Here is a 15,276-nt window from a genome sequence, read left to right on the forward strand (position 1 = left end):
TGATTTTTGCAAAGTACTTGACGTTACTGTTGTGAAGGAGTACAGATTAAATGCACATGTGCAGGAGCACAGTGATGGGTTAGGCTATACTCTATACAAGTGCAAACTAGCTTCACAGTTCTACAATGCATATTCAGTAACTTTTTCCAGTAAACCCAGGGAATATTTTGATATGTATAACAGTAAAGGTCTGTTCTAACATCTCCATAGGATTTACACACAAGCAAAACAACCCAGAGATTCAATCTTAAACAGATTTCCTCTGACAGTACATCTGTGTTCTGTTCAGCAGCTCCTGATAGATTTTTGATCGCAGAAACCGAGGGTAGGAGTCTTTCTCCATTAGGCTGTACACCTTTGCTTGGATCTCATTAAGACTGGAGGAGGTCGGCTCCAGAAGCTTCTGTTTGGTCTCTTCCCTTGTCCGGAAATCTATATTAACCTTTATGGAAGGTAAAGAGGCAAGTGCAGTTCAAATTAACTTCTATGAAAAAAACTGTATAAACTGTGAAAGAGGCATTTAAAATCTTCAAGTACAGAACGTATAGCGACCTAAACAAATCTACAAAATTAGGAGAGACACATTTGGTGGGTTGACTCTGCATACCTCTTTAGGTGCTTGAACATCAATAAATTCCTTGTAGATCTTGTTGGCTTTAGACACCAGCTTTGCAGGTGATTTAATCTTTTTATAGTCCTCACAAGCTAACCAGAACTCAATGTTCTCATCACTGAACTCCGTTTTAAGGAACGCTCTGAATGCTGCCAGGCCATCTGCAAAACAAATATGCACTTTATTAAGGAAGTATAAAGACATTGCAATTTAATCTAGAGATCTTGGACAATTAATGTTCATACGACCCCTCAAAACTCCATCAGATTAATGCAAGATTATACTTTTGCATTTAGACCAGGCTATATTGGTTACAGGAAATGCTCACAAGGGCACAGCTGTTATTGTTCTCATTTGTCTATATGACATCTGTGACAGCGTGTCAGGAGGGCATGTTTTGCCACTTGATTTTCTGGGGTTTTGTTATTTCCTCCTCATCCGTCTTTACGCAGGAGGTTGTTTGTTTAGTTTGTTTAGCATCCCAGCATGTGGATTGCTCATTATTTCCCATTATTAAGGGGAGTGCTACTCCAGCATTCATCAACCATAGATTTTTTTGTTCTTTTGGAAGTGGATCCCAGCATGTGTGTAACAAACACTGATCTTATGTAAATGTGATGTGAATTATTCAAACATTCTAATACTCACATCATTTTAATAGTTCAGTCTGGTATTTCCTGGTAATAGAAATACCAGCTGGTAGAACAATAATATGAGATTAGAATCCTATATTTTCAATAGGCTATTCTCAGAAAATATGAATCATTTCCCTGTAATATTTCTGTACACGTTATATGTTGCATGCCTTCTTTCAGGACAAAGGCATACATCCTATGCTCTTGGGCTTGTTTATAAGGAGCAGTTTGTCCAGATATATTAAAGCTCATACAAATGGCAGAGCTGGTAAATGTAATTATAGTGCTGTTCAGAAGATTCAATAAAAGGACAATCAAGAGGTGAGAACAGCAGCATTGTGTCCCCTGGCTACCAAAGGAACAAATAGTACTGTTTGCTGTAGCCTCTGTTAAAGCTTCATAGACCCAAAAGGCAGGACCTCACACAAATGAAATCAATGACTTCTTTGCCAATGTCTGCATTACTAAAAGTAAAATAAAAATACTGCATAAAGGAAACTGAGGCTTGACCTAAGTGGACTCGAAATAATGTCAGTCATAGGAATAATCACTGCAGGATATGCAGGCCTTGCAGATTTGGTTGGGTGTATTAAAAACAAAATGATTTTTCTTATATGTGCAGTTTGCATTGGATGTTCCTCAAAAAATGTCTCAGCAGTTTATTCCAGACATATGTAGAAACACAACCATTTAGTAGGGGTAGAATGTAACCGATTATTGTATACATAAGATTTCACACGTTATCACTCTTTTGGTGGCTGTAACGTGGTCTTGAAGCATGTAAATAACCGACAGTAAAAGATATCTATGCTGTCACTGCCTTCACGTGGTGAGGTTCGTTTTAACATGTGTTATAAGAAAGTGTACAAAAGTAAATGATTGGATGTTTGTGTACCCCAATATAAATTCACAACAGGATTTTTTATATTTTATTCACAGGTACACTGTATGACCAAAGATATGTAGATTCCCTTCCAAATGATTGAGTTCAGGTGTTTCAGCCACACTCATTGCTAACAAGCGTATAAAATCAAGCACATAGCCATGCAGTCTCCATAGACACCACTGGCAATAGAATGGGTCATACTGAAGAACTCAGCAACTTTAAACATAGCACTATCATAGGATGCTACCTTTGCCACAGGTCAATTCATGACTGCCCTGCTAGATCTGTCCCGTTCAACTGTAAGTGCTATTATTGTGAAATGGCAGTGTCTAGGACCAGCAACAGCTCAGCTATGAAGCAGTAGACAACGCAAATTCAGAGTGGGGCTGCCGAGTGCTGAAGCGTGTAAACATCTTTTGCTGCATCATTCACTACTGAGTTCCAAACTGCCTCTGGGAGCAACATAAGTGCAAGAACTGTGCATTGGGAGCTTAATGAATGAGTTTCCATGGCTGAGCAGCCTAAGATTGCTGTGCACAATGTCAGTCATTGGCTGGAGTGGTGTAAAACACGCCGCCACTTGACTATAGAGCAGTGGACACGTTCTCTGGAGTGATGAATCACACTTCACAGGCTGCCAGTCTGATGGGCTAATCTGGGTTTGGCGGATGCCAGGAGAACGCTATCTACTGAAATGCTACCTACTAAACTGGTTTGATATTGAAAAGTTTGGTGGGGGACAGATAATGGTCTGGGGCTGTTTTATGTTTGGGCTTGGCAATGCTAATGCTACAGCAGGCAAATACATTTTGGATAATTAATTATGTGCCTCCAACTTTATGGCAATGGTTTGAAGAAAGACCTTTCCTCTTTCAGCACCGCTTTACACAAAGTGAGGTTTATAAAGATATTATTTCACAAGTTTGGTGTGTGGAGGAAATCCAGTGGCCTGCATAGAGCACTGACCTCAATGAGTCATGTTTAATGCATTTATTTTTGTGTTTAGGTTAAACGGCTTGTCTGGTTAAAATTATAGAATTATACTAATAATTGCATTTGTGTAAACTTGCTAGTCTTTTTTAGTGATTGTTAATGCTAGTTTTAACATTTCAAAATGCCAGTCTCACCACTTTTAAGTTCATCTCAAACTTTAAATGTGGAAAACAAAGTTTCTGTTTTCATTTTTAGCAGAAATGTGCAGGTTGCTTATATATAAAAACCATCTTGCTCTAATATGTTTACAATTATTGAGCAAAAAACAATATTTTGTGCCCTGCTGTCTCCTCCTGTCCATATTTCACTGGCTTTGTCTGTGAGATCAGGTTTTTGATTCATTTATAGGTTGTAGTTAACTTTTTGAAGACATAAGGATAAAGGTGCTCTTCTCCAGGTCCCGTGAAATATATAATTTCTGCTGTTGGCTCTACCTGTAACCTGTTGGCCATAGTTCAGGTAGAGAGGTTTTGCCATACATAACACGGTGATCTACATAAAAAAAAAGTTGTCCCTTGCATTTCATAGTTCACAGTGTTACCTGCTTTCCATTTACAGTCATATGCAGAAGTCTGGCTGCCATATTTTGTTGATTTTCTAAGTGAAAAAAAGTGCATGTCCACTACAGAGAACACACTTTAAATTTAATGTTTTATTTGTTCCAGTGTGTTAATTCAGTAAATGAATAGAAATTGTGCACTAAAAAGTTGGAATTTTAAAAAATGATTTTGTTTCCTGTAGAGGATGTTCTAACTTATTTTCATTTAGAAAATCAACATGTAATTTGACCAGGGATGCCCAAACATTTGCATACGACTGTATATGGAAAATTCTAAGGATTTACTTGTAACACCACTGACCAATGCTTAATGCAGGCTTTGAGAGATTCTAAGCCATCTTGTAGTGTGATCTTTGCACAGCAAGAGGCTATTTGTGGTTTTTCTGCGCTGTCAATGAGGTGTGAGTACGAGGAAAAGGACACAGACCTGCTATTCTAATTGATGCTGGAGACAGACTGAGCAAATTAAATCTGTCATTTTCAGTGAGTTCGGTAGTGAAGATCGCTGCCAAATCCATGAGTCAGTGTGAAATGAAAAATCCTCTACATCAATATAGAGAGTGAGCTTCTTATGTAAGACAAGTAAACAACCCAGGAAAGAACCAAGTAGACAAACGACTGTCATATCTCTGTTGCTCTGAAAGATCTTTTAAAAATTGAAGAATCGTTCCGAACCTTATTACATGTGCTGACGGAAGTGTAAATAAATTAGTTACACTATAACTTTTTTCAGTCCCATTAATGCATTTTTCTAGTTGGATCTATCAGACTGTTCATAGTTCCAGCCTGAAGCCCAGCTTATTAAGCACTGTACGTTGCTATGACATTGCAGCTGTAGCTCTCTCGTTCAAATACAGCTTTAGAGTTCCACCGGTGGATAAAACCGAAGTTATTTCTAACTACAGCAGTTCTGTAAATTTGTATATCACTGGGGTATATTGAGCTACTTTATTATACTTCCAAACATAACACCCCACAATATCAGGGCAGACTATGCTGCAGAGTGCTTGCACAGGGGGTCTGTGAATAAATTAACAAATGGCAAAGCGATAGCAAAGTGGAAAACTACAGTTTCCCTCACTATAGGATAGAACAGTGGTATGAGAGCAGGAGGGCTACAGTCCCGGAGGAGCTGGAACTTGCATTCACTGTTGCAGGGTGTCTGATGACAGTTTGGAAACTATGTTCACCCTGTTTTCATGTTGAGCCTGCATTCATGTGGATTTTGTTCAGTCCACGTGAACCCAGCGTTCACACAATGAAAATACTGTTACTGAATTATTCAAATAAATACATTCTAATGAAACTCATTTTGTCCATTCCTATAGCTATTACTCGATGCACTACTTTTTAAGTGAAAAACATCTCGCTTTAGGGTCAAGTTTGAGCAAGCAGGACAAATGCAGTTAATCGTGATTAACTGCACAAGAGAATATCATTAATCATGATTAACTGTTTTAATTTTGACATCCTAGTATGAATAAATAAATGTATTCATATACAGTGTTGAGCTGTTAGTTTAGTGTGGTTGATGAGAAATTGGCACAATGTTTCAGAGATGATTAGCATAACTTACACTTGTGTGACAGAAGAGCATCAAATGAATCTGCCCATTTAGTCACTTCATCTGTGGACAACCTGAAAAAAAAAAAAAAACACACATAAAGAAGAAAATCTTGAGTACAGTTCTGCAAATTGGCCTTGTCAATGCAGTCACCTTTTCTGTTTTCATCTGATGAATAGAGTTTATTCATTACATACTTCACTATTCATTACCTAACTGTACTTACTTTAGGTATCTTGTGGACCTCTCTGGCCCAGGAGGCAAAAATTCAGAGAAGTCACTGCAGGAGTCAGATTTATTGGACAGACATCCAAGTCTGGTTTTCATGGTTCTGGATCTAGAAAAATGAAACCTCGTCAGATAAAGACACATAATAGCCCAAGAGACCTCACAAGAGGAGATGTTGCAGGCCAAATGTGTTGAGGTACAGTGATAGAAGAGCATAATTAGATAATTCTAACTTCTAACACTTTATGTACCACTGGGAAGTAAGAGAGTAAATAATACACTGTAGAGCATATCATCAGAGCATATTATTTATTTTTGGTGCATTGGCCAACAGGTTAAATGCCTCACACCAATGAAGGTCACATGATGTTGACTTGGTAATAAGTCATAATGTGCTGCTAATTGAGCATACTGCTTAAAGCAAACAGAACCCAAACTGGGAGCCCACTTTAAGTTTTAATATCAGGTGTAGGTGATGAAGGGGTGTATTTCATAAGCGAAATGGCAAAACCAATCAGCGTGTCTGCTTTGAATGTATTACCAGATAAATGCCTCATTCCTCAATCTAACCTCTGTTTTTGTAGTGAAATTGCAGAGAGCAGTTTGTCAAATCGTAATCGTAGATCGAGCTGCACTTGTAATAATGGGCTCTAACAATGTTGTTGTAAGTTTTAAGTGTCTAGACACAAGCCAGGTGGATACACATATTTTGTTGATTTTCTAAGTGAAAGTAAGGCCTTTTTCAGTCTGCAGGGCTGAACGGTTGTGAGCACGGAGTGTAACCATTCCAGTGGCTTTTCCACGCAGACACAGTTCTACACAGAAAAAACGGGCTCAGTGCAGTTTTTTTTGGCATGGTTTAGCTAACCGTGCTCAGGGCCACTGAACCGTTCGGTGGGATGACTTAGATGTTTGCTGATTGGTTCAACGTTTATGTTATGTTTAATGCTGTAGCCTGTTAGGCTAAGCTAACGCGAGTGTATGGTACCTTGCACCACAGTACACATTCAGTTTCAGCTAAACAGTGCTTAAAAACATCCATTTAGAGGAGATTTGAATGACTGATATTGAAGTGACAGAAATTTAAAAAAGAGAATTGTTCTGATGTGCTTGGCCTATACCCTGCTGGGCAATGCTAATGCTAGCGTAATAATCTGGCCACAGGTTCAACCCACTGTAGTGCAGGCTGAGTTTCAGTAACTGATGCTCAAATAACACCTGTTTAGATGATGAAGAATCTGAGAGGATGCCTAGAGGAAATATATTTGCTATGTATTCCATGGTATCTGCTTGTAAACTCAGTGTTCTGAGTCACAATACAGAGTCACCATGCTCTGTAAATAAGAGTAGTCTTTGACAAAATCTTGAGCAGATCAGAAATTAAATGCAACAAATAATTTCATCATTATGGGAAAAGCACCTGAACATTTATTTTGAACTAGCATTAATTCACTTTCTATTACTTTTGTATGATTTCTGCAACATAAATGTTGTAGAACTGTAAAAATAAGGGTTTATTCACTCATATGGTGTCAGCTCAAATCTAATAATCAAATTATATCAAATGTAGCTTTTGTTTACACTCCAGTGTGATAAAAGGTTACCTACTACAAAAAGACGTTATAACTGTTTTTAAGTGTTTAATACTTAATTTTAAATTTAATATTTAAATATTTAAACATTTTTGCTGTTTTTCTTGCTAAGTATGATGTGTTTGAGGCTTATAGACCTTTACATACATTTAGAAGTCATCTGAAGTTACATGAGTTAGGACTGTGGACTCTCAAACAAAAGTAACAGTCCAGCAGAGGCTGAGTTCAGACAGTGCTGTTTACAAGGAAATGGCAGATTTAAAAACAGGTGTGGCATATTCACATAGAAGATAAATTCAAGCTGTTAATATGGTACCTTTCGAATTAATTTCCATTACACATATAGAGAAGAGAGTGTAAAAAGAGGAACATAAAACAGATAAATGTAAAAATACATTTAAATAATTAAATAAATTGATTGAAGCCATATTTTTAGGTGGCTTTTACTAATCAAATGTCGGTTACATTAGCCGTTCTGAAGACTACATACAGTGGTCCCAAAAGTATTTGGACACTTTAACCGTTGGTAAACTTTAATAAAGTTCTTTAGGTTGTTTCATAAAATGTTGAACAAAATAATATTTGTTTCAGAGCAAAACACTTTTAGCAGGCTGGGGCTGTTTTTCTCACAGTGATATCAGTGAGCTTATGTTCATTGATGGGATCGTGAGCTCAGAAGTGACATTGTGGATGCAAACCTATGGAAGTCTGCCTAGAAATTACTCAAATGATAACAATCTGAAGTATCCAAAAGGCCACTGTATATTGTAACTTACCCTTGGTTTTTGCTTTTAATGCAGTGTCCACTGTGTCCAGGTCGTGTTTTTTTGTGCTGTAACGGCTTTACCTGTGAAAACAATGGAGATTGACCAATTTATAATTGCTGTTAGTAAACACACTGTCCCTATGTTTCTTAATTACTGACACGCCAGATGCCAGTTTCTCCCCCAACACACAACAGCTTAGTCATTTTCACACTCACCTTGTTTTGTTTTTGCGTTCAAGTTCACCCTTTTATAACCCCACCGCACACACGCACATACACACACGCGCACACACGCACACACACATACATAGACAGTTCAAAACATCAGACATACAGTTCTCAAGTCATCTAAAGGAACATTTCCCAGCACAGATAATTCTCATATGATAACTAAGAATGTGGAAGGGTACTTGAGTACTCTAACTGTTCAAGGTGCCAGTATTCCAATAGTGGAATCACTATTCAGGTATTTGTTGCCTTTCATCAAAAAAGACAGAGAAAATATACAGGCCAACAATACAGAGAAATGCCAATTTTATGTTTTAACAGAACTGTAAAAGATTTTGTTCATAATGGCAAGTAAACATGTTATGTTATACTTTACATACTTTACAATGCCCAAGCGCCTTAGTGTGGGCGCATTGTAAAGGATGTTTCGATAAGAATCTGACCAAGAAGACAGAGAGAGTGCAACTTTTATTCATAAATAGGCTAGTTCTGATGTTAGGACCATATTTTTCTGACAAACATGACTAACATATTGGAACATCATCCAAAACAGAGGAAAAACACCTGTAGAAGACAAGTCTACATCAACAGTGTTGTATCAGTTACAGTGTTGTACTAGTTAGCTTATTAGTTCTTCTGTGGCAGCCTCCTTGATGTTACTTATCCTTCTTGAAAACCTGCGTATTTCCCTTGGCTGTTTCTGAATATTAAAACAATATTAAAACACATTTTAAGTCTTTTTTTTAATGTTGTTTTTTTCTTATATGTGGTCAATTGGATATCCGTTCATTAACTCTTAAGAATACTCTAATATAAATATTAGTCGGAAAGCACAGCCCTAATATTAACAAACAGGAGATATAACCTATAAGGTACGTATAATAACCTCACATGTAGATGTAAGGTATTGCTTTTGTATTGCTAGTGTACTCTTAACTTTTTTTCTAATGGTTGCAAAACTGATCTACAAAAATAGTCATCTCTAATTTCTCTAAACATCAACATTTCACCCTTGAGTGAAGAGCACCTCTTAAAGGCCAGTTATATTTTTAGCACAGGTAAAATCCAGTGATATGTTTAGCGCAGATAAAAGTGAAGTGGCTGTTTAATGAGATGACATTTGCATATAAGGTAGACGTCAAACAAGCAATAACCCCTTTTTTGCTTTTATTTTTGGCACAGTTTAAACCTATTGCAAGTAATGGTCAGATTGACAGACCCTTCTCCTTTGCTCAGGTGTTTGTAACCAAAACATGGTCATTTTTTTTTTATTTTCAACAAAATACGGTCCTATATATGCTGCCAGGATTTACAAATCTTACATCAGATTCTACACTTATTATTTACTTTATTTAACATTGTAATTTCTTGATTTTGCCATTTTTCATTTCATTATGTGTAAAATAAAAAAACTGCACTGTAAGTGCCAGCCTTGCTAGAAGTGGTGTTTATGTGTAGTGACTAAAATGTGGCCATTAAGCATATGGTGTGTGTTAATTGGATGCAGTGGCGACTCTGCATGGCCCCACCAGATGCCGCAGTGGAGCAGTGCACAACATGAGCGATAATGTTAGTTACACAGAAAAAAAAATAAAATAATAATATATATTGTTGTTGCGCATTTATACATATGACAGTGGTAGGGCTGTCCAGTACATCCCAAATATCTTCCTGTACCTGTTGTGTAAATGCCAGTAGTCTATTTACTTCTCCCAGCAGTCTTGGTTTGGTGAGCATAGGGCTGGCCTGTCAGTACTCGTCTAACAAAATGAGCAGTTAAAAAACATTCCGCGCATGTTCAAAGCGCTTTCAGTTACCAGCTGTGGGGCAAGATCACACTAGCCCCTTGCTGAGAGCAGCCAATAAAAAATAATTCATTTACGTACATCCAGACGTTTAGTAAACGTTGTTTATGGTATGGGCTAGTTGTGGTAGCCACTCATAATGGCAAAGCAATACAATGAGTCAAGTTGAAAATGTAATAAGAGTTAAATTTGGTACAATGCCATTAGAGCAGAAATTAGACACTAAACATTTGGGACCACACCAGCCAGAGGATTTCAACATCATTCAGTCTGGAAAGGACAAAAACTGTTCCTTCAGTCCAGAGGGGTTCAAGAGAAAAACGTGGCTAACTGCGAGTGTAGCTAAAAAACACCTCTGCTTTCCTTGCCTGCCCTTGCTATGTTATCACTTGAATTAATTCATGGATTGGTGGACTTAGAGATAAAAGTTTTTGACAAGTTTGCCCAGATGAAAGATAGTCATGCATCTTTTGTTTTCGAGCAGTGAATGTCACTGGTGAGTCCTTTTGCATTATTACAAGGCATGTTATTCTTGATGCCCAGAAATCAGTTTGTTTCCCTGTTTGTGTTTCTGTGTTTGTTTAGCAAAAGTAAGTAAGTCATATTGGTCCATTATTCAGATACATAACTGAAGAAGTAATGTTATAGTAATTCTCAAATTAAAAATTATTCTGAGTGACCACCATTCAGTATGTAAACAGTATGTAAAGGAATTAATCAGCAGCCCTTTTTTGATTTTATTTAAGCTAGTCAAACAGCTTCCTCTCCCTTCTAGCTAAATAAAAGATGTTTTACCTACTGCTCTACAGGTGAGCATCAACTTTTTAATGCAAGTTTAGTCGTTTGTACACTGCACTTGCAAATTTAATCTGAAGATGTTAACTTTTGACAGTGTCAGCTTTTTTTGATAAACTGGTCCAGTGTAAGTCCAATGTCAATCTCCTCACTTTTAGGAGACTCTTCAATTTAACATTCAGCTGTTGCTAAGGGAAATGATACATTCCACATGGATACAGAAGTGTTGAAATTGTGAGACGTCCTCTAACTGAGCAGTTTAACTAATCCTTTGAAATAATCCCAGTCATCTCCAGACAAAGCTATTTTTCTGAGTGAATCAAGTATTTGAGGCTGAGGCATCATGCCCTTGCAGTTCAGACACGTGCCATGCTATTTATAAACCCCACTGACAAATCTATCTAGTCAGAGAGAACCCAGTGCATGTACTGTTCAACCATGCAGCAAAAATAAGTCCTTGAGGGGCTACTGAAAAAGTATGCACTGAGTATTTCGTCCTTATGAAATTCTCATGAGTTGGCTTATAAAATTTTAATCTGACTAATGTTTTGCTTCCTCTTTATTTCCTGAGATTTCCTGCTTGTCAGCAAGCAAACGGTTGAAAATTCTCTTTGATGTGTGCACTGCACATTGCAGTTCTTTTACTGCCCGGAGACATTGACATTGGTTTTGCAACATGCAAATTGCCGGTGGATTGTCCTAGATTTCCATTTTATGTTGAGGCTTTTCTCTCTTCAGTTTCAGGCTGCACTTCAAACTGTATCATATACATTTCTCCAAAGACATAGCAGATCAATCTCATGTACAGGTAATATATGATAGTCTGCCCTAACAACATGTTGATAGGCTTAAGGAATCAATCATTGTTGTGTATTGTTATTTGTATTCTTGATTCTTGAGTCTGATTCAATTTGTCATTGCTAATATGGTTCAGTGAAGCAGTTTGTCATTGCTAATATGGCTCAAAGCAAAAGCACATGAGCAAAAACTGTATTACAAGACATGGAATGACTTTGCTGTTTCCGCATAAAGTCCACAGCTAACTGTGTTTACTTGATTGCCTAAAGAGGGCCATAATCAGTGACAAATGATGCATGTGGATCTGCATGCCAGTTTAAGGGATCCCTCACAGCTAGCTCATCTCATAAGAAGGACATCATTTTCTCCCAGCCAATGTGAACCCGTTGCAGTCTGGCTCTCTGGGTTCCTGTGCGTGATTGCTTCCTACTGAGCCTCTTCTGCCCACTGTTAATGTGTCATGCCATCTGATCTCCTTCCTTCACTCTGGCTATTTTTGAGCTCTCGGCTGCTTGCTCTGCAGAGGGAAACCTCAAGCCCAATCTTCTGTTTTTCATGGTGCCATTGTTTCCAGCTTCTGACCTGCTAATTCTAGATCGTAGATGAACTGGATGCAGTGTTTTGGCAATTCGTAAACTTTGCGTACAACTTGCCTAGAAAGGAATATCTGTACTGATGTCAAATTGGTATAATCTAGAAGCTATATTTCATCAGCTATAGCACTACTGAAACACATCACTTTGAAATACCCCACAAATTTTTGAATATTTAAATACATGTATGTTATATTTAACCACTATTGCTGAACACATTACCTGAAAGAAGCCACTTTCCAGTGTTTTCCAGTGTTTATTTAGGTTTCTTTGTAAAGCATAAATAAACACTTCTTTCTAAGTTACTGACATTTTGCAACTAAAATAGTGAGAAAACTAAAAAGTGCTACGTAAAGGTTATCATTTTTATTGTATTATTATTATTATTAGTAGTAGTAGTAGTAGTAGTAGTAGTAATTGCTATTATCTAAGTAACAACATTGGTGGCTTTATTTTAAACTACCACAATGACCTTTTAAGCAATGGCACTGCTAGTATTCAAAGTAGTGTCACTGTCCAAAAGAAAAAAACTGTATCCAAATTAGTAACTTTACAGGAGCAGACGAAACACTTTTTGTCTTTAAACACAGGTTTACGGAATGAGATTTTGTGCGAAATCATCATGAAATATTCATACACTGTGAAGGGCATCTGCGTGCTCAAATGATTTGGGAAAATGAAAATAGGAAAAATCTAGATTCATGGTTTGCTACTTTATGTATGCTACTTTACGTTTTCCTGTACTTTGCAAAATGACTACAACAGTACTTGCGATCATTCACATTCACATCTTGTTTCCTTTTCTTAAATAACAAATATGTAATATAAAGAATGTTAACACTTTGTAGAAGTTTTCTGTAGTTTCACCCTGAAGCTGCGTGTGTGTGTGTGCGTTCACTTGAGAAAAATAATGTTTTTAAATTATTGAGAGTAATAAATACATTCTGATGAAGATTGTTTTCTGCACTCATATAGCTATAACAAAATGCACTACTTTTTAAGTGGAAAAAATCTCTCTTTAGCATCAAATTTGTGCAAATAAGAAAAATGTGATATAACAATCACTTGCTTTGATGGTCAGGTGATGATTGATACCCATCGTATTCAAAGCTGTGGGTGTGGCAGATGCTGAAGGCTGCACAACAGCATCTCTTATTAGCTACTGATTGGTTCCCTATGGCGCAAGTCCAGTTGACGAAGTTCCTGTCTGACTTCATTATGACCTGGCATACAGGAAGTGTGAACTGGTTAGGAATCTGTCTCAGTCTGCTTGACCAAACACTCAGTAACACTTCTACAATATGATTTGCTTGTTTTGCTGAATTGTAGATTTTCCATTTTATTTGCAGTTAGACAAATCGCCTTTAGCTTTTCATCATTTGTTCATAATTTTATTAGCAGTGGCTTATTTAGTCTTATCTTTTACTATTTTCCAGCCTTGGACTTTCAGAAATTTTGGGACACGTTTATCAAACAATATCTCTGTCAGCCAGCCCAAGAAAATCTCTTTAACAGCAATGCAGCAAGCAGGATGTGTATTATTATGTTGCAAGATGTTAATAGCCAAAATAGTGCACAGACTCTTTATACAACTTGCCATGAGTGTGTACAGAGCACAGAGGCCATCACTACTGGATCTGTGAGTTCTCTCACCTCAGCCCTTCCATTAGCCAGGTGCAGAAAGCCTCAGAGCCAGGGACTACATTCACAACCTTTTTCACACTTTGTCATGACAGGTGCGGGGCAGAGCTGGGTCATGGCCCTCCTAAGGTTGCTGTTCTCTCTATTTTTGGCACTGCCCTTTCTTCATGATGCTCACCAATGAAACATGATGTCCTTTGCCACTTCACATCATATTTTGCTCAACAAAACGTTGTAGCCGAGGTCAGTTGTGGTATATTTAGAATTTTATGAAAAATGAAGTCATCTATGTCTATGTCATGATGAGATTTTGGGCTTATTTTTGGACTTGCTGAATATCACATGCCACATCTGAAAGTTTTTCTGTGTGAGGCTGTTGTGTTTAGAAACTACTAGAGGCAAAGAGTCACATGGTTGAAGTACAGTGCGATCTGCAAGTAACTGGACAGTGAGACAATTGTATTTATTTTGGCTCTGTACTCTAACACACTGGAAATGAAATGAAACAGTAACTATGAGGTTAAAGTGCAGAAGCGCAGAATGTCAGCTTTAATTTGAAGGTATTCAGCTCCATATTTTTGGGAATTGTGTTGGAATTATTGCTCTTTTTTAACATAGTCCCTGCATTTATGGATCCTTGAATTAGACAATGTAATCTGAAATAAAACTATCTTTAAAAAAAGATGTAACCAAACACCTAGGGATGTAACCAAATACAAATACATTATTCAGAGCAAATAATGCATTTTAGTCAGGTAAGAGTACACACAAGAAGAGTCATCTGAAAGTTTTCACCTGTAGGAAGCAACTCAGAGCTCCGGTTGTTGGTGTGTTTCTCTTCAGTTCTTTTCTCAGCAAGCCTGATCTCTCCTGCTAACCAGACCTAAACATAGCCGTATTAAAAAAACAAGTCCACTGAAAAGTTGTAAGCTACACAGTTTTCCACTACCCCAAATGTGGTTGAATGACGAATATGTGTCAATTGCTACATTGGCTTCATAACTTCAGTACAAAACTAAAGATGCAAACTTTAAATACCATACATTTGTTGTTCGATTGATTACATTTGGCATAAGGGTAGAATTGTATAAACTTTTAAGTGAACTTGATTTCCCAAGTAGGGATTAAACAACTAGACGTTGAAAAAAGACGTTATCAATTATAAAAAATCTGATTCGCGCTCCTGATTTACATCACTTAATTGAAAGAGGGAAAACACAGATGGTGGAGACTATAGATCAGGGTGATAGACGACTAAATACATTTCCTGTAAGAAAGAACAAAAGCGACTGTCCTGCGTGAGGATCTAAACACACTCACAGCAGAACATGTCAAACGCTCAGCATGGTGAGTAAACCGCAGTACAGCTGTTGTCACAAGTAAAAAATGGTGCATCATTGTCTGCTTTTCAGCAGGCTCTGTTATGGTTTAGCAAAATAAACACTGTTGGCTGAAGGGATGAGCTGTATTTTTGTATAAACTGCAAGGCTAAACTATACTTATTTGTTACTCTTGTGCAAATGCACACAACACTCTTATCCTCACGGTTACGGATGTATTTTGAAATCATGCCTTTTTTC

At 37.4% G+C, this 15,276-nt stretch overlaps 1 protein-coding gene across 1 annotated transcript; it reads right to left on the reverse strand.

The window, feature by feature from the left end:
• On the reverse strand, window positions 1–7,867 carry rgs8 (regulator of G protein signaling 8). Its single transcript, XM_036569568.1, has 5 exons — window positions 7,847–7,867; window positions 5,477–5,587; window positions 5,263–5,324; window positions 608–774; window positions 1–442 (listed from the first exon to the last, which is right to left on the reverse strand). The coding sequence occupies exons 2-5, from the start codon at window positions 5,575–5,577 to the stop codon at window positions 248–250; spliced, it is 525 nt and encodes a 174-aa protein (XP_036425461.1). The 5' UTR covers window positions 5,578–5,587; window positions 7,847–7,867; the 3' UTR covers window positions 1–247.
• Window positions 7,868–15,276: the final 7,409 nt, after the last annotated feature.

The sequence above is a fragment of the Colossoma macropomum genome, unplaced genomic scaffold, assembly GCF_904425465.1.
Source record: "Colossoma macropomum unplaced genomic scaffold, Colossoma_macropomum, whole genome shotgun sequence".
Taxonomy (NCBI): domain Eukaryota; kingdom Metazoa; phylum Chordata; class Actinopteri; order Characiformes; family Serrasalmidae; genus Colossoma; species Colossoma macropomum.